The sequence below is a fragment of the Gadus chalcogrammus genome, chromosome 7 (assembly GCF_026213295.1).
Source record: "Gadus chalcogrammus isolate NIFS_2021 chromosome 7, NIFS_Gcha_1.0, whole genome shotgun sequence".
In the NCBI taxonomy this organism is placed as follows: domain Eukaryota; kingdom Metazoa; phylum Chordata; class Actinopteri; order Gadiformes; family Gadidae; genus Gadus; species Gadus chalcogrammus.
Window position 1 is genome coordinate 22,064,267 of NC_079418.1, and position 19,461 is coordinate 22,083,727.

A 19,461-nucleotide genomic window follows, 5' to 3' on the forward strand; every position below is an offset into this window, starting at 1 on the left:
CTTGACTTGCTTACCATATAAGACCTGCCTTTGATATGAGCACTGAGTCACAATCCTGGATGTCGATGTATTATATAACAATGTCGCATTTTTTTTCATCCAACAGTTGTTTCCATGTATCAACGTTCAAGGATGGTGCACAGTAGATCTGAGACATAACTGGTCTTGATCTCTCAAAAAGTTAATCACACTTAAACCAACAAATTCATCCATGGTTGAAGTATTTGTTGGGTGAAAGGCTTGGCGTTGTGAGCCTACTACCACAGCAGTGAAAGCTGAACACCCTCCACGACTCTAGGCGTGTAATGATGTCAGGGCAGCACAGTGGAGGCAGTTAATCTTGCCCTCTAGAAATCCCTCTCTCCGCCCAGTGAAATAAATCAATGTTTTTGCCTTTGATGGCGGTGTGTTCACGCCTCAAACAGACTGAAATAAGAGGCCCTTGATCAGCACTAATTACGCCACTGGCAAATTTCGCAGACAATCTTCTAATCTGTCTTTTTATTTTTTTATCATTTAATATGGGTTGCAGATTTTACCGTGGTTGAATCTTTTGCAGGATTTTGTTTGTGCTGAGCAAAGCGAGTTAGCGTTAGCCTAGCGTAGCACTTAAAGGAGCGCCTTGCCGGTTAAACGTTGCCGCTCACCCTGTTCAAATCATCCCCTCAGGAGGGACCCTGTACCAGCCGGTTGCCATGGTGACATCACAAGGGCAGGTGTTGACCCAGGGCCTGCCCCCAGGAACCATCCAGATTCAGAACTCACAGGTGAGCTGAACCACCGCTGATTGTCAGACACACATGCACATCTCTATACGCATATACAACTCTCTCTTTCTCTCTCTGTCTGTCTGTCTGTCTCGGTATATCATCTCTCTTCCTCTCCGTCTCTTCCTCTCTCCATCTCTCTCTCTCTCTCTCTCTCTCTCTCTCTCTCTCTCTCTCTCTCTCTCTCTCTCCCTCTGTCTCTCTCTCTTTGTCTCTGTCTCTCCTCTCTCTCTCTCTCTCTCTCTCTCTCTCTCTCTCTCTCTCTCTCTCTCTCTCTCTCTCTCCCTCTGTCTCTCTCTCTTTGTCTCTGTCTCTCTCCTCTCTCTCTCTCTCTCTCTCTCTCTCTCTCTCCCTCTGTCTCTCTCTCTTTGTCTCTGTCTCTCTCCTCTCTCTCTCTCTCTCTCTCTCTCTCTCTCTCTCTCTCTCTCTCTCTCTCTCTCTCTCTCTCTCTCTCTCTCTCTCTCTCTCTCTCTCTCTCTCTCGGCCCCCCTCCCGCCCGCCTCTACCAGTTTGTTATTTTAAAAGGCTCTCTTTACACCCTCACCAGTCGAGGCCCTCCGGCCAGCAGCTTATTGTCGCTAAATGGCCCTCCTGCTGACAAACAAAATGGAGCTCTGTTTATTCCCATGATGCTTAGGGACGTTTGAGGGGTGGGGGAGGGTAGGGGGGGGCTGCAGATTATTCTGTCAAATCTAGTACACAATACAGGGTATATTAAATTGCCGCTGCTTCTGCGGTTTGGTACATTAATAACGTGGAAAATGACGCTGTCATATTCACTCATAATGGGAAATTATCCCTTTTGAATATGTATTAAATGTGTGTTCCTTCATTAAAATAATCGACGTTGAGGCAGAACCTCTCCCACATGCGTACACTCACAATTTATGTGAGGTGTTTTTGTGTCCTTCAGAAACGTAAAAGGCTCTCACTCTTACAACATACCACTCTCTATTTTCTGTGCACTCGGAAAACTTGAGTGTTATTGTAGCTGGTTCATTCTCAAAAGAAGAAAAAAAAAAGGATCATTCCCAAATGAAAACTATAAAATTATAAGGAGGTGCTTGAAAGCAAACCAGCTTCCAACTGACAACTCCACTGGCTTGAGGCCGTATGAGTGCACGTGAGGCTTAGCATGGCTAGCTACCCTCTGTTATCATATCAGCCATCATCCTTAGGTCTTGGATGGTGGATTTCATGGATGACTGCTGCTGTGATGTTACAGCAATGGTGTCGATCCAGATTGTTGTTTGATATAACAATAGGTTATTTTGGATGCATTCTGTTGTCGCTGTCGCTGTTTATGATTTTGAATCCCGAATCCAGTTCTGTGAAAAAGCCTATGAATATTCATAACCTCTTCCATGGGAACCCTACATTGCAATATAGCACAGCAAAGAAAACGAGGGAAAAGATACAGAACCACAAGAAAATCAGCAGACATAATTTACTGAAGCTATGCCAGTCGCTTTTCAATAAAAAAAAGAAAATGAGCACATTTGCGATGTCAACCCTTGAACACCCTCTTTTTTCATGTTGCTGAAACAAGAGAAAATATGTCCCTGCACCCACAAACCTGATACTTGAGCCATTCTGAGATGGGCCGTTTGGATAATTGCAGATTAGAACGCCTTTGTAAAAATGACATTGAGCTGTCACCCATCACACCATTAGCATTAGAGTTTGAGTTTTGTAGACTGGAAACAGGAAACACTATCCTCTCTCCAGCCAGATTTTGAGGTATCTGCTTTGTAGATACCAATGGCGTCAGAGCAAGGAGGGGAGCTTTGGGAACTGGTTTGCATCAACAAGGGGCCCCTAATGGGCCCTCATGCTAGCCAGGTCATTCTACCAGACTGCGAGACTAAAAGAGAGAGCCTGGGTGAACAGTGAGGACTCAGGAAGTCAAAGGAACCCGTGTTGAGTGGGTGCTGCTGTTGCTAATGCTGTTGATACCGCTACTGGTTTTGCTACTGTTGCTGCTAACTACTACTATCATACTGCTAAGGGTACTACTGCTGCTATCGCTACTGTACTATTCCACTGTTACTACAACTGGTAATGCTATTAGTACTTCTACTGCTATTGCTACCAGTACCGGTACTATGATACTGCTACTGATACTACTGCTACAGCTGTTGGTACTATGATGCTACTATTTCTGCTGGTACTAGACTACTACTTCTACTAATGCTGGTACCATGATACTACTCCTACCGCTACTATTAATGTTTTACTTCTGCTACTATACTACTACTTTGACTGTTACTGGTAAACTACTGCTACTACTGCTACTGGTGCTATGATACTACTATTGTAGCTGTTACTATACTACTAATACTACTGCTACTAGTACTGAGGCCTTCTCCATGTCATATTAACACTCATGCTCCAGGACTTTGGGTGGGGGGGTATTAGAGACATGGGGCGCAGCCACATTATACCAGGACTGCAATTATAATGAGATGTGTTTTGCGTGTTTGTGTGTGTGTGTGTGTGTGTGTGTCTGCGTGTTACTGTGTGTGTGTCTGTGTGCGTCTGTGTGTGTGTGTGCATTTATGGGCATTGTGAGATTTAGTTTGGTGTGCGTGTGGGTGTTTGCTTCTTCATAAACTAGCAGGCAAGATTTAGTAGGGTTCTATACATATTGAGATTGATGCTGATTTCTAATGAGATACACACATATACATCAACAAGTGAAATGGGACCAAATAGCAGAAATTTGTTACATTTGTCGGCGTTTCACCGCCGATGATGTGACTGATCACAGCAGAACCTATGATGTATTTTGCAAGGTGTGAAGTATGTTGCCCATTTCCCATTATTATTGTTATTGTATTTTAAGTATGATTACTCAAGTCTCGTCACCATGGTGACACTTGAAGAGGCGTTTCTGTCCTCGCCAAACACAGACCCCTCGCCTTTGTTTCCGTGGCAACAATAACAAATCCACGCACCCCCCCCAACCCCCTCCCCCCCAGCCCCCCTCTCCCACAACCACACATCTGAAATGGATTTTTTTTTTTCCCCGTTTGTTCTTCCCCCCCCCCCCTCTGTGCCTTGGCGTTCGTCGGCGAAGATGAACCTTGACCTGTCGTCCCTTTTGGACAGTGAAGACAAGAAGTCCAAGAACAAACGAGGCGTGCTGCCCAAACAAGCCACCAACATCATGCGCTCCTGGCTCTTCCAGCATCTCATGGTGAGGCCTCACGCGTGTGTGCGTGTGCGTGTGCGTGTGCGTGTGCGTGTGCGTGTGGGTGCGTGTGTGTGTGTGTGTGTGTGTGTGTGTGTGTGTGTGTGTGTGTGTGTGTGTGTGTGTGTGTGTGTGTGTGTGTGTGTGTGTGTGTGTGTGTGTGTGTGTGTGTTTGTGTGTGTGTGTGTGTGTGGGAGTAGAATATCACTTGATCAAGGAACATTTTGAAGTTTATCTGTTTTAAAGTTTCACAGAGCAGGGATGATGTCAATTGTGATTCGAATACTTTTAAAGAGTCAAAGGAAATTAATTCTGTGTGTTTTGCGCCATCTAGTGGTCAAAACGGTCCATCACCGTAAACTGTTTATGAATATTATGGTTTGGTCGATTGGTTTGTGTAAGGCTTTGCATCATGCCTGTATTTGCTAAATTTACTAAAAATAACATACATTTCAGCGTGGAATTATTGCCTTAAGTGTATATATTTTAATATTGATTGCAACAGATCAAAATCAGCTCAGCATGTTGCTTCTAAACAAAACTCAAAATAGAAAATATGTAAATGTGACCTATTTTAGAAGCCGAGGGCTTACTATGTTGTGTGTTACTGTTTCCGATAGCATCCTTACCCTACAGAAGACGAGAAGCGACAGATTGCAGGACAGACAAACCTTACCCTATTACAAGTGAACAATTGGTAAGGTTATGTGTTTCCACCCAAATAATGTAAACACTTCCCTGGTATAGAGAAAGAAAACTGTTTCATGTTATTTCGGAAAGTGAACATCATGGATGTATTGAAAGCATTGTGGCGCCATCTTCTGGTATTATAACTTAAGTACAACCATTTGTGGCTGAAGTTATTTTGTGGTAATTTATTCAGCTTGCACCATCAGATCATTAGGGATCTGATGTCATTGTTTTGGGTCTCTTTTCTTTCTCTTCTCGCTCTCCCTCTCTCTCCCTCTCTCTCTGCCTTTGGAGAAGTAACACTTAAACCTAGAAAAAGTTCCAAGGTTTTGGGTAGTAAATACATATTTTTTGTTTTTGTGTTTAGATGTGTGTTGTTATATTTTTTATATATTGAGGTACCATATCATTTACCCTATTTTAAATTACCCTTAACATCTCTCTCTCTCTCCCTCTCTCTCTCTCTCTCTCTCTCTCTCTCTCTCTCTCTCTCTCTCTCTCTCTCTCTCTCTCTCTCTCTCTCTCTCTCTCTCTCTCTCTCTCAGGTTCATCAATGCTCGCAGGCGTATCCTGCAGCCCATGCTGGATGCCAGTAACCCGGACCCTGTGCCCAAAGCCAAGAAGATGAAATCCCAGCACCGGCCCACTCAGCGCTTCTGGCCCGACTCCATCGTGGCGGGGGTCCTGCAGACGTACCGCTCCCAGGCTGGCGCCCACGGCAACAGTACGGCACGCACAAACACCTTACGCACAGACAAACACACACGCGCACACACACATCTGATACGCATGCTTCACACAAACCTCACATGTTCTTTTGCTTTCAGGGAAAAGTATTCTTTGATATGTTGAAAACACATTTCTTTACACGATAAAAACTTTGGATGATTTTTATTAGTCTGAATATTTTCAATCAGCATTTTTCTGAAAAAGCATTTAACAGCCAAAGACTAATACATAGATTATTTTATTTAAATTTAAATTAAAACTACAAAGAAAATGAGATGCCAGAGTCATTGCAGTCTTATCTCAAATATTTAATGGTTTCAATTAAAAAAAATAACACTGATTTCCATTGCGTCGTCCCAATTGGCATCTTAATTCAGAATATATTTAGCATATATATTTAGCACGTATAAGCTATGCGTTGGCTAAGTCTATTCAGGAGGGGTTCACCCCTACAAACAACAAAGAAAGAAAACTATATTTAAGTGCATGCATGTGTTACGAATCAATTCACTTTCTCTTTGAAGTTGAACAGGAAATTGTTTTGCAATGCCCAATTATAATTTTTTCTGGTGTCCACCTTACCTGCCTGTGTTATACTTGTATGCTGTCTCCATTATAACACTGTGACCATAACAAGATAATGTGAACTTTATTAATCCCAGAAGGGGAATTCAGGTGTCACAGCAGGAAAGTACAGGACAGTAATTGGAATAAAGAAATAAGATACCAAATTTAATAAGAACAAATCTTTCACTCTATTCCACCACCCCTTTATCACCAAACCCCACCTAACCCCACCTCACCCACCAACACCCAAACCCACCCCTCCTCACATAACTCAACCCCACTTAACCCACCATCACCCATCCCCAACCAACCCAACCTAACCCCACCTCACCCACCTTCACCCAAACCCACCCACTATCACCGATCCCCACCTAAACCCACCTCACCCACTATCACCCATCCCAATCCAACCCAACCTCACCCACCATCACCCAACCCCACCCTAACCCAACCTCACACGCCATCACCCAAACCCACACTGACCCCACCATCACCCAACCCAACCTAACTCCACCTCCTCCATCACCCACCCCCACCCAGACCCCCTGGGCATGGACGGCCTGCAGCCCCTCCCGTCGGAGTCGGCCACCCTGGCAATGCAGCAGGCCCTGATGGCGGCCGACGACTCCATGGACGGGACTGAGGAGGAGGAGGAGGAGGAAGAGGAGGAGGAGGAGGAAGAGGAGGAGGAGGAGGAAGAGATGGAGGAAGAGGAGGAGGACGGGCGGGAAGGACACGACCGAGGGAGGAACATGAGCGGCGGCGGGGGAGGGGCGAGGACAGAGCGCAGCAACATGGAGGACTTGGAGTAGGGAGTCACGCAGAGAGAGGAACACAAGTTCTCCGATGAGTACTCTGACATAGGTTTGATTGTTGTTATTTCACTTTTCAAGAACGTAAGCAATGAATGCATTTCATATTGCTCTGGCTTTCTGGTAAATCGTACTCGTTTCCCCCCCCCGAGACGTTTTTGAGATACGATTGTTTACTTCAGGATTCTTGAAAATCATGAAAATCTGTCATTCATCAGACCAAGCTCCTTTTTTTGTTTCTTGTTTTTTGAAGGTGATAAAATTATTCAATACTGGGATAAAATGTTACGATGGAAATGCTAGCTTGTAGAGGAAGAAAAAAGGCTTGAGCTCTGACCTCTACTCAAAGAGACACTGTCTGGCTCACAGCCAAGCGATAGGTCAACCATGAACCCACTTGTTAATGTCCAGCCAGTGACCCTTTGGAAAACACCCTTCAGATGAATGCTGTTTTCTACCGATCGATGGAACGGTTCATGGAGACTATATAGAAGAACCTAATCTTACAGCCAGAATCACAACCGTCAACAAAAAGAGACACACAATATTCATTCGTTATTGAATATAGTCATTATGATTTGTATCCGTCAATACGGTAGAATCCATAGATACCCATAGATAGTGTTGTTGTTTTTTATTTGTGGCTCATGCTTATCAATTGATCGATCCATACGTAGCAATATGCTGAGGCTGACTTCAAAATAAATTATCCTGATTGATCACCTATTCTATCGATGGGTAATCAAGATTATTTATGGATATAATTGCCATTTCTTAATGTAAGAGATCTCACGAAGAACGTTGGCGACATTAGCTGAATTACTTTGGTTGTTGAATGCAATGTGAACCGAAAGTGAGTACTATGACTCAAAAGTAAAAAAAACAACTAAAAGCTAAAGTTTTAGTTTATGAGTGGGAAGAACCTCAACGAAAGGACCTTGGTGGCTATTCACCTTTTTACATTTTTCACTCTCAAAACAATACGCCCACATGCACACACACACACACACACATCTATGGAGCTCACTGTATACATTGACTTTTGGCCCCGAATCACGTCTTCTAAAATGGCCCCCATGTTCCTCAGGTTTGAACAAACGAACAATGGTTCTTCTCATCATCTCTCTGTTTTGGTTCGGTTGAGAACTTAAACCCCAAGATGTCAAGCAAACTTTATGAAAATATTGATTTTCTTTCAATTTCCTTCCATGAACAAAACAACAACAATGTAAATCAGTGTAAACTGAGTGCACAATGTATTTATAATGGACTGTGTTTACTGGCTTCACATATTTATAACTTCTGTTCGTTTTTTCTTGATCTCAGCCGTTGGCTCACGAGACAATGATTGGTAGAAGAATGTTAATATAACATTTTCTTCTTGGAATGATTTCTATATCAGGGGAGTGCCTGTTTTGGTCTAGTTCACAGCAACAAACCTAACTTCAACCATCGCCTGCAAATATTGATATGATTCTTGAACTGAGATTACCACACAAAAAAATAGCTTGTGCTTTTTTTGTGCTTTTCAAATGTTTGGATGTTATTACAAAGAAACACAGAAACACATCCTGTCCTTCCAAACGTATCTTGTTACCATGACAACAACGCTCTCATCAAAAGCTGAGGTCACACAATCAGAGTGGCAAACAAAACGTCGGGATAACCGACAGAACCGGCATCACATCACATGACTTTTTGCGAGAAAATAAGTTACGAGATTTTGCAGTCTCTTGAACTTATCTCCTGTGTGAAGGACTCTGAAGAAAAAAAAAGAAAACAAACTGTGAAACCATTTCAGTTTCAAACCTAAAGGAAGACGAAGAAAGGAATCACTCGTTTATAATGTGAAGATTGCCTAGGTAAAAATAACGAAAAATCATGATATTGAATGTTCTGATTGTTAAATGTGAAGTTTGTCCCATCGATATTCTTTGTTTGTTTATTTTAGTTTTTTAAATGGATCTTCCAGAGCAAGTAACATTAGGGAATATTTTTATTTTGTTTATACGCTTTGTTGTCATAATCTATTGTGTCTCAATAGACCAATTGTAATAATTAAAAAATGTAAAGATACTGGTTCTACCTTTGAGTCGTGCACACACTGCATTTCTTTTTCGCCAGGAATTTAAACCAAGGGATTTTTTCTGTATAAAACTTAGTTGTCGCTCTAACTTTCTCAAGTACTCAACTTCGCCAGCCTGCATATTTACGAAACCTAATATAAAATATATGGATAGAATTGATCCTTAGTTCCAAATTCTAAACTCGTTCTGATTGGTCAAATCCAAATCTATCATCATTGCTCCAGCTTGGCTCAGTTTGTTATCACTCTCTTAACGTTGTTGAAGTTAGCTGGAAGTTAGTTACTTTGTAGGGACATGGACTTCACTTAAAGGTGATAGGTAAAAGCTATAATTTGAGTGAAATCTGTAAAACATGACATTGTCATCCTTCGGCTATTAGTGAGTGAAATGCTCTCTTCTGGTTGATGGCCTCCCTCTCTATGAGAGTATTTAGATTTCAGACAGCTCCTGGCTCATTCTGGACCAATCAGGGCATATCTTCCCTGATTTGTTCAGAGAATCAATTGCCTGTCAATCACATTCACACACACAGTGTATTCATCTCAATGGCAGAGGAACCTAGGGATTTTTTTCCTTTGTGTTTATTTTTTAAAATGTTGAGCTCTTTTGAGCTTTCTCTCGCTACACAACTCTAAAATCGTACCTACCACAGCTTTCAACGGTTACCCACCAGCAACAATCATCAAACATAAACAGCAGATTCTTTAATTAAAAGTGACGTTTTTTGAATGAGGGGGTTGGGGCATTAAAGCAGGAACCCTCTGATTTCAAAACGTTGCTATATCAGCCGAAACATAAACACAGAGTCAACCACCCAGAAAACAAGAAGGCGTAAGTGATCATAACGTATTGTCCTTACTAACTATGCAGCGATTATAACATTGTTATTTTCTAAGGCTGTGATTCCATTAGTTGTTGGTTTAGCTGCTTTCAGCCAGCTGGTGTAGTGTCTTCTTCGGCTGTTAGCAGTTGGGGAAACACATCTTATTGCAAGTAGTCTAGCGTATTGTCAATGGAAAAAAAACATTTGCTATCTAAATGTTTTGATATGTTGAGAAGGCTGATAACTCTAATTTGAGTCTGGGCCTCAACTACAAGAATAGGCATCCGATCTTGTATGGCCTCTGGCCATACTGGATATACCGTATTTAACAATATTATTTTAGCCAATCTTAATAACCGGATAACAACACAACATTACAAACACTACTACAATCTATCTCTGAAATGGCGAGAGACGAGAAAGATTCCTCTAATCCAACGTGAGTTTCAGATATTCGCCTTTATTATTGTTGACTAGATGAACACTCGTTCATCTGGTCAACGGTCGAAAGGGGCATGAAAATACACGCCTACTCTGCCTCTCCACTCTGACTGAGGAACACTGGTTTACAGTGGCAGAACTCCGCCACTCAAGCACATGTCGAAAATAGCTTTGGAATAACAGAGGCTGCAAAAGCCACCGGGGGTGATGAAGTTGTTTGAAGTGGGTCACAGCAAGCCAGAGTGGGTTTGAGCAAGATTTTCTGATAGACTTTTTATTTTACTGCTGCTTGAAGTACTGGCAAAGAGTCTACGGGTTTATCACAAACACGAGCCACCTTTTAACATGTTCATCTGGACTGTGTTTTACTCTGGTATAAAGTCTTTGTATCAAGAAATTACTATGATGTTCAGTCAGTGTGACTAATATCTGGCTAACTTCGGACCCCTGGCTTTCTGGAAGTTCTGGTGGTCTGAATGCTGCTGGCGGTTGTACCATGTGGGCCATCCTACATGGCCCCAGATGTCGGTCCCTCTAATTAGACCTAGACGGGTCTAAGGCCGGTCCAGCCCAGATCCAACCCTCTCATTTACCACCATCCTCCCATGGATACTTAAAGCGCTGGCCAACGCCTGGCGGGGCCTTAGGAAGAACGCACTGGGAAGAGAGAAGGGAAGATCCACGTAGGTTTCTACTGAGCAGCCACGAGATAATCTGGTAAGAAGCTTGTTAATGTTATTTTGTTTCATATTGGCGCACATGTGTTTATCATCTAATTAACTGAACATCAGAGAATGAATGCTTGTGTTGTATTATGCTGTGTATTCATTTATCATTTATTTGATCAATTGCAAATGGTGCCAAAGTGTGTAGAATAGGGTTAAATGCAGAGGGAAACATCGTCTCAAGGATAATCTTGTTTTTTCAGTGTAGTAGAGCAGAGTCTTAGTTTATTCTTACGATATCATGATCAGATGATCTCACATTGGGGGGGGGGGGGTGGGGGGGGTTGAAAAACACAACAAATCAAAACTATGTTTTTTAACTCCAAAACTCACAACTCAACTCAGACTCACCTCCACTCAAAACCTCAAGCATGTCTTTTCCCCCACGATATGTGATCAGGTTTAGAGAACCCCCTGCCCCCCCCCTCCATCCGACACCACCATGGCCATCGCCAGAGAGGCCGCCAGGGCCATGCTGTCGGACGCCCTGCTGCAGCAGGGCTACGGCACGGGGCGCCTGGCCCAGCTGGAGCTGGAGCTGCCCCTGGATAAGGTCATCAAGTTTGTCTCCGTGGGCCTGCCGCTGCTGCTGGTGTCCATGGCCTTCGCCCGCGAGGTCTCCCTCGGTGAGCTCACCGTTTTATCATTATTAGTATTGTTATTGTTAATATTACTTTTATTAATATCAGGGGGTTTAACCCAGTTCCTTAACAGCTCGTAACATGTCCGGGAGCCCATTAGTGTTATTATTATTTTTACCTCCGTCTGGGATTAATTATGTATGTCTTGTTTTATCATACATTTTTGGGGATATTTTCAATTAAGTTTTTTATTGCTGCTCTAAATTGGGGTTCTTCCTGCGCTATTATCAATCATCAGACACTATTAGGAAAACTACACCCAGGCCTATATCTTGTGCATGTTATATACTCTCCACTAAATTAAGGTTTATATTAAGCTTAGCATTGATAGGTTGATTATCTATTTATCTATATTTAATTATTATTTTATTTCATTTTTTATATCAGACTTACACATCCAGTGTTTGCCCGAGTTGTCAAACTCTGCTGGCTTCTTTCAAATGAACGGTTATTTTGTAGGCTGCACACACACACACACACACACACACACACACACACACACACACACACACACACACACACACACACACGAGCACACACACACACACACACACACACACACACACACACACACACACACACACACACACACACACACACACACACAAACAAACACACACAAGCTGTAGAGAGAGCGAGACAGAGAGAGAGAGACATGAGTAAGATGGGTGACCCAGGAGAAGGACTGAGCAGCCCAAGCCAGTGTGGTACAACCAGCTATCTCTGCAATCAGCCCCCTCGCGTCTGACGCTAATAGCCGCGGGGACGCTGGAGCCAGCACCGGTGGCGCCGTAATTACAGCCCCGGACCCCGCGGCACCGTGGCGGGCGGCGCAGCCTCATCCATACAAGCAGTCAAACAAGAGGACATGTTGATTAAGCAGAGGGCGCCTCGGCACACGACTGCACAGCGCGCTGTTTATTACGCTGCGAGAGGAAGCTATGGATCAGCGGCCGACTCTCTTCCTCCCGGGAGGTTGTTGAGTCTCACAACAGTGGCTGATTGCACTGTTGTCTGCTGTCTGGCGCGCCGCGCACCTGCCTCCTCCAAGACGACACTTTCTCCCGTTCCCGCGTGCACCAGCATCGCGTACAATGATGAGGTGTTGCTGCTAATTGGGAGGGTGTGTGAGCGGGGGGAGAGGGTGGGGCGTTTTTTGTGTGTGTGTGTGTGTGTGTGTGTGTGTGTGTGTGTGTGTGTGTGTGTGTGTGTGTGTGTGTGTGTGTGTGTGGTGTGTGTGTGTGTGTGTGTGTGTGTGTGTGTGTGTGTGTGTGTGTGTGTGTGTGTGTGTGTGTGTGTGTGTGTGTGTGTGTGTGTGTGTGTGTGTGTGTGTGTGTGGGGAGGGGGGGGGAGTCTTGTTAAGAGGCGTTTCCTACTAGGCTAGCGCTCTTCTCCGGATTTGCTGCTCATCACAGAGATGATGTGTTCCATCATGGCAAAGAAAAATAACCAGAGGGTATTATTATGTGAGAGAAAAGTCGAGAGGGACAAAAAAAAACAACGGGTAGACTTCAGTATTTAGACATTGCCCTTACAAGAACACGTAACAGCTCAGGCTACAATCACACTCAAATTTGGGGGAAGGAAAGAACTGCACCCATCCGGTTTGAAGAACAGAATAAGCAAAAAGAGAGAATGGAAAAGTCAAACAGAGGAACACATTTTTACAGGAAAGCTTCACGTCGCTCCAGTGCTCTTCAAACCCACCTCTGCTGTATAATTAAAAAGAAAAGTGGTGAGGGAGCCCAGCCCGAGACTGACACGCTCTCATTCGACAAGCGCATGAGAAAGGGTTGAATGTGAGAACTGTCTCTGTCATCCTAATTAGAATCTGATCAGCACAGAGAGCAGCTTTGATCGAGGCCAATTACTGGGTTCTAGTCGAGGTTGAGTTTATTGTAAGCAGGCCGAGTCTTATTCCTCGAAGGGCTTCTTTCTTATTTGCCTCAGTCTTTTCACCGCTACCGATGTGTAGCCGACGTCGGGATATTGACAAAAGCGCTTGTTTGCCGCGTGTGAAGTGATCCGAGGTTGCTTGTCGTCATGTCAACAGTTTGACGAAGAAAAGAAAACCCTATATATCTCGAAACACCAAAACATACGTTGTTGTTTGTTTTTATTTGTGAACAATGCACATATAGGATGAAAGTATACAGTTAGGGCTAGTAGAGTTATCTTCTCTGCCAAAGGTGACACAGACCCCGGAACAATCTGCCTATCCCATCAGATCAGCTGAGTTAGTCGATTGCTTTAAAGGCACCCAGTGCAACTTTATGTAAACATTCAATGAAAAATAAACATTCAATTTCTAGTCTTTTTTACACGTAGTAAGTTTCAATAACTCCATACCATTACATATCGACATTCAAGGAGCAAAGATGAGACGTCGCTGTGTGGTGAGAACTGATAGAAAATCGCAAACAACAACAATCGCCGGTGGGGAGAAGCCATTTTTCCATTGACTGGAAGCCTGCTTTATTTATTGTAGGTTACAAAAAATAAAGAAAATGGCGGCATTGTTGTTGTTATCGATTTTCTATCAGTTCTCACCACACAACAACGTCTCATCTTTGCTGCTTGAATGTCGGTATGTAATGGTATGGAGTTATTGAAACTTACTACGTGTAAAAAGACTAGAAATTGAATGTTTATTTTTAAGCCTCGAAAGTTGCACTGGGTGCCTTTAAAAAAATGCTAAAAAAAAAAAAGGCTGGACTTTCTTGAGGTTTATTGGTCTGCTCTGGGTGTCAACTAGTTTGCTGAATGATATTTCCCCACACACACAATATACCCATACACACTCATATACGCATGCGCACACTTTCTCCCTCACACACACACACACACACACACACACACACACACACACACACACACACACACACACACACACACACACACACACACACACACACACACACACACACACACACACACACACTTGCGCACACACGCACACACATGCACACACACACACACACTGAAGTTTACAGTACAGTACAGTGTGTAATGATGAGATCAACTACATGGTGCCACCATGTTCTGAGCCCTAGATTAGATGGCAGTGTGCTTCATTTAGATGTGAAGGTTGCCAGTAAAATAAGAAGCTGTGCCTTGTCACTTGTACAACTCCCATGTAGCTCGGAGGAACACACCCATGGGTGTCTCCTCCCAAACGCTTGTCCTAGCCCAGGCCGCCCGATGCCAGATGGACGTTCCTTCAAGTGGTCGGGACCACATGTTGGTGATCTAAATATAAGGCCGCTTGGCCCGGGGGAGCCACGACTCTATGAAATTACTAGGGTAGCCATCCAGAAACATGTGATTTCTGCTCAGGAGGGCGAGAGATTTCTTCAGAGGAGGAGGAGGAATGGAAAAATAGGGCCGAGCTCAGATGTGTGCCTGCCAGTTGACCCCCAGTACCAGAACTACTGTTTTGTGTTTGTGTTTCTTTCCTATTTATGTGCATGTCATTTGAATGCATGCCTGTGTGCAAACATGCAGCATAATATGTTGCTTCTGCTATAGCTAGAGATGAATGCCATTTGGTTTGACTCTTTCATCCAAAGTGCCTTCCAAATAGTTAGTTAGTTAGTGCCTGTAGCACCCCTGCTGGGGTATAGGCCGTCGACAAGGGACCTCCAGAGTTCACGGTCGCTGGCGTTCTTTTCTATCTGCGACCAGGTGCCTCCCAGTCTCTTTGTGTCTGCCTGAAGGTCCCGGCGCCAGGTGTTTTTAGGACGTCCTCTGCTTCTCTTTCCTTGAGGCTTACATTCCATGTTCCAATGGTAATGTTTTTCCTGGTTGAGAGAAGGATGGTCGGTCCTGTGGCTTCCAGGGGCTCCTGGCTTTCACCACACAACGTCATTTGTCTTCTAGCTGAAGAGCTACTCTCTCCCAGGGCCGTGTCCTCTCTTAGTTCTCTTGTCGACGTTTCTGTAACTGCAAGTGTTTTACAGGGTGGGGTTGTTGGCCCCACGCCCAACCCCCAACCTGGAGGACCAGGTGCTGCTTTTCGTCCGGCCTCTACTCTAAAACCTGCCCGGCATGGTTGCACCTACCAAATACCCTGAGTTTATTTATAGGGAATCAAACCCTAGAAGTCTCAATGCTATGCCATTGCTAGACAATTCCACATTAAAGCTCTGTCGACTACTTAGTACAGACGACCTAAAATCTAAATGCCTCTAAACTTGTAGTATGTATGCATCCATATTGCGCACGCATAATAACCCTACTTACAAAACTGTATTATCTTTGCAGGGCCGCAGATCAGCTGTTTCCCGCCAAGCAACTTCACGGACAAGCAGGCGGGCTACGTGGACACGTACTGCTGGGACACGCTCATGCACCACGAGTTCGACAGCCAGGGGAACTTTGAGGAGCGTTCTCTCTGGGTGCACAAAGTGAGTCGGGTTGATTTGAGTAGGTGCACTTCGTCCGACTTTGTTGTTTTTGGTTTTGTTCTTTGTTTTTGTTTTTGTTGCCCGGAGCGTATTTTTGAATTAGGTGTCTCGCTCCATTATTTTGTTTATCGTGAACTCGCAGTGGGTGGGGATTTCTGGAAGCAGTAGCTACTTGAAAAGAACCAAAAAAAATTAAAAAGTCAAAGATTCGCGGCAAATAATTGCCACAAACTTCACGTTCCTGCTGCTGAAGGCAAGCTAGACAAGATTTTTCTTGGAATAATAATCGTGACATTTTAGACCTACTCATTAAAGTCACAACCTGTTCTTGCACAAGTTGATGGTGTATTTAATAATAGAGTAGGCTTTTCCTATTTTTAGGTCACGTCAAGTCAATTGTATTTGCATAGCCCTTAATCACGGTCAGTCTCAGAAGGGCTTCGCAGGTCCATATTATACAACACCCATCTATCCCCAAGGCTAGGGAAGGGCAAGGGAAAACTTCCTAAGTGAACATAAGTGTACTTTTACTTACTTTTACTGGTGCATTGACTCCAATAGAGTAGATTCTCAATATTCATCAAATCAATTCTGGGAATCGATTAACAAAATTAATAATATTGGAGTCGACTCCTTTTGTGGAATTGAAGAAGCAATCATCGATGCATTAGCAGTAAGCAATTTAATTGAATGCATGTGAATTAGTTAGTTTTTTATTTAAAAGCCTTTCCATACAAATCTATGTTTGATCATTTTGGTCTGATCCATTAGCTCGTATCAAATATGAGAAAAATAAACCATCAATCTTATTTTTTTGGGGTCCTGGAAATCAATTCCAAAAACATCTGCCACTTTCCGTCCCTAATCCTTCTCCTCCGTACCCAGATGTTCCCCTACTCCCTGCTGGCCATGGCGGTGCTCATGTACCTCCCCGCCCTGATCTGGCGGCAGCTGGTCATGCCTATCCTGGGTTCGGACCTGCTCTTCATCATCGACGAGCTGGACAACTCCTACAACCGCTCGGTGCGCATGGCCCAGAGCATCCTGGACATGAGGCAGAACACCAAGAACCCGCTCACCTTTCAGGCCGAGCTGGACAGGTGAGGGCTGTGCACTGGGTTGGGCTTTGAATGTATAGTGAATTATGCTAACATGCTGCGCAACAATTAGTGTGTAGTGTGTGTACATAATGAGCCCACAAAACAAATCTGTCACCGCCACGGTGAAATGCTAAAACGCATAATAAACCACAGTGTGCTTTGTCACAGTATGTGCCAACATTGACCTGTTGCGGGTTTTCCCAGAGCCAAGAGGAAGCGGTACTTTGAGTACCCTCTGCTGGAGCGCTACATGCAGAGCAAGCAGAACTCCTACTTCCTGGTCAGCATGCTGTTCCTGCGCGGCTTCCTGCTGCTCATCTTCATGACGGCCGCCTGCCTCTACCTGGCCTACTTCCACCTCTCGGCCTTCCTTCAGGACGAGTTCAGCTGCTTTGTGCGCACCGGCGCGCTGCGCGACCAGAGCTGGGTGCCCGAGATGGTGCAGTGCAAGATGACGGGCCAGCTGGTCTTCCAGGTCATCAGCGTGGCCAACGGCGCCATCTACGTGCTGCTGGGGCCCATAGTGCTCTTCAGCCTGGTGCGCCTCTTCGTCTGGGACACCACCTTCCTGTCTGTGTATGAGGTGCTGCCCGCGCTGGGCCTGATCGCCAACCGCAAGCTGGGCTGCCCGCTGAACGACCTCAACGTGCTGCTGCTGTTCCTCCGGGCCAACGTGGGCCAGCTTCGGTCCTTCGGCAAGGTGCGAGCACTGTGCTCGCTGGCGCCCCCGCAGGTGGGCACCGCCACGGCGGACCAGGGCCTGGGCGCCATGCTGACCCAGGAGGAGCTGGAGGAGCGCGAGGAGGCTGCGCTGGAGCTGAGGGAGGAGGTGGACGAGGCCCGGGAGGAGGGCCGGCTCAACCTGGTGGACATCATGACGGTTCTGGGGGCGGCGCAGGGGAAGGTGGTCAACTGCGGAGAACAGAGGCCTCTGGTGGAGGAGAATATGACCCTGGGTACCGTAACTCTTATCTACACTCTCAAGCGCATTCTGCTAGTGGCCATATTCATCTACATCGTTTGGGATGTCCTGAAATGGATTAAGTGAGCCTCCTCTTGACAGGCAGTAAAATACATGAGAAGTGGGCTCTTTGGCCAACCATGAAGAGCTTTCTTATCTAGCGTGCTAGCCTACCGCAGAGCTGGCCCTCCTGTCATCATACTGCTAGAGCGTCACAGGCAATACAGTAATGTTTTTTTGCGCACGTCCGCTAATTTTTGTGGTTGTGTGTTGCTCCTAATTGGTTGTTTTTCTTTTCCTTTCCTGCTGCCTAATCAAAGCGAACAGCCGGTTTTCTAAAATAGTCTCTTTGAAAGCAACCAAATAACATATAGGGGAATACATTGATTTTATTTTTCTTCTTCTAGTACTTCCCAGCCCTAACTACCCTCTCTGTCTCTTCACAGAGCCTAACCACCAGGGGTACCATGAGTTGAAGGAGACTACACCATTTAGTCATATTTAGGCCACCCATGGCCTGAATCAATGCAATAGTACTCTAGTCAAAAGATGTGGGGAAGCAAATCCATGCTTTTCATTTCTATCTTTTTGTATTGGGTTGTACCAAACCAACCGAAATCAAAGATCCTTTTTTAGAACGACATGGCAAACGCTTTGTGGAAGAGGTACGCTCATTTGGATGGGGTTTGGATGATTGTCAATCACACGCCAACTTCCAATCAATCTCAAATGGGTACGTTATAGTCTGCTACTTTCTACTATGTGTTTTTAAGACAAATATATTGATAACAACCGACTCTGGAGTCGTATATATTATCTTTCCTATCGTTAATTATTGTTTAGTTGTATAAAAAAAAAATGCAATTATTGTTTTATTAATACATTTTCCATGAAGAAGAAAATGTTCAAACAATTCACACATACACATATTTAAAAAAAAACATAGGTCAGGTCAAACCAACTCTGAACTGTAGACTTGGATCTGAACTTATCTCTTACTGTAATTTTTGTCATACTGGTTTAAAACATGTTTTATTGTGCCTCTATTTCACTATTATTTGTAATACTTCACATGGCCTCATGTTACTAAGGTCTTTAATTTATTTTCTCAACTGAAAAAATACATGAATATCATATGTCATATGAATAAAGGAGTATCACTTGCATCTGGGTAATGTTTGTTGTTGAAGGCTATTGTTGATAAATGTGTGTTACTATATAACATCGACCACAGGAAAAACAGAATATTATGAAATTAAAAAAGTCAAGTAATTCCATCCCTTTCTTTCTAAAATAAAATAAAAACAGTTTTATATTTTATTTATAGCCATTAAAGGTCTGTTAGATCACCGCAGAGCTTGTTCACTTCAGAAAAAATGTCAAGTGACTTGATAAAATAAACTACAAAACTAGGCACGTCAATTCAAATCTTTTTTTTTAAAACAATGCCAGGAAGATGCCAAACTATCTGATGCGCAATTTATTTCCGTCCTTACTTTCAAAAACAAAGCTATTCCAC

General features: G+C 44.0%; 1 protein-coding gene across 5 annotated transcripts in view; it reads left to right on the top strand.

The window, feature by feature from the left end:
- The window catches only part of pknox2 (pbx/knotted 1 homeobox 2), a 77,181-nt gene extending 58,090 nt beyond the window's left edge, over positions 1 to 19,091 (top strand). For 3 of the 5 annotated variants that reach the window (XM_056594136.1, XM_056594135.1, XM_056594137.1), the window contains exons 8-12: positions 670 to 767; positions 3,847 to 3,966; positions 4,581 to 4,657; positions 5,196 to 5,374; positions 6,487 to 9,678. In XM_056594136.1, coding sequence (XP_056450111.1) covers positions 670 to 767; positions 3,847 to 3,966; positions 4,581 to 4,657; positions 5,196 to 5,374; positions 6,487 to 6,758 — 746 coding nt within the window. In that variant the 3' untranslated portion in view covers positions 6,759 to 9,678. Of the gene's footprint in view, positions 1 to 669; positions 768 to 3,846; positions 3,967 to 4,580; positions 4,658 to 5,195; positions 5,375 to 6,486; positions 9,679 to 11,242; positions 11,461 to 15,738; positions 15,882 to 16,766; positions 16,982 to 17,185 lie in introns of those variants that run through there. The other 2 variants (XM_056594140.1, XM_056594139.1) reach the window with 2 other exon arrangements.
- Positions 19,092 to 19,461: the final 370 nt, after the last annotated feature.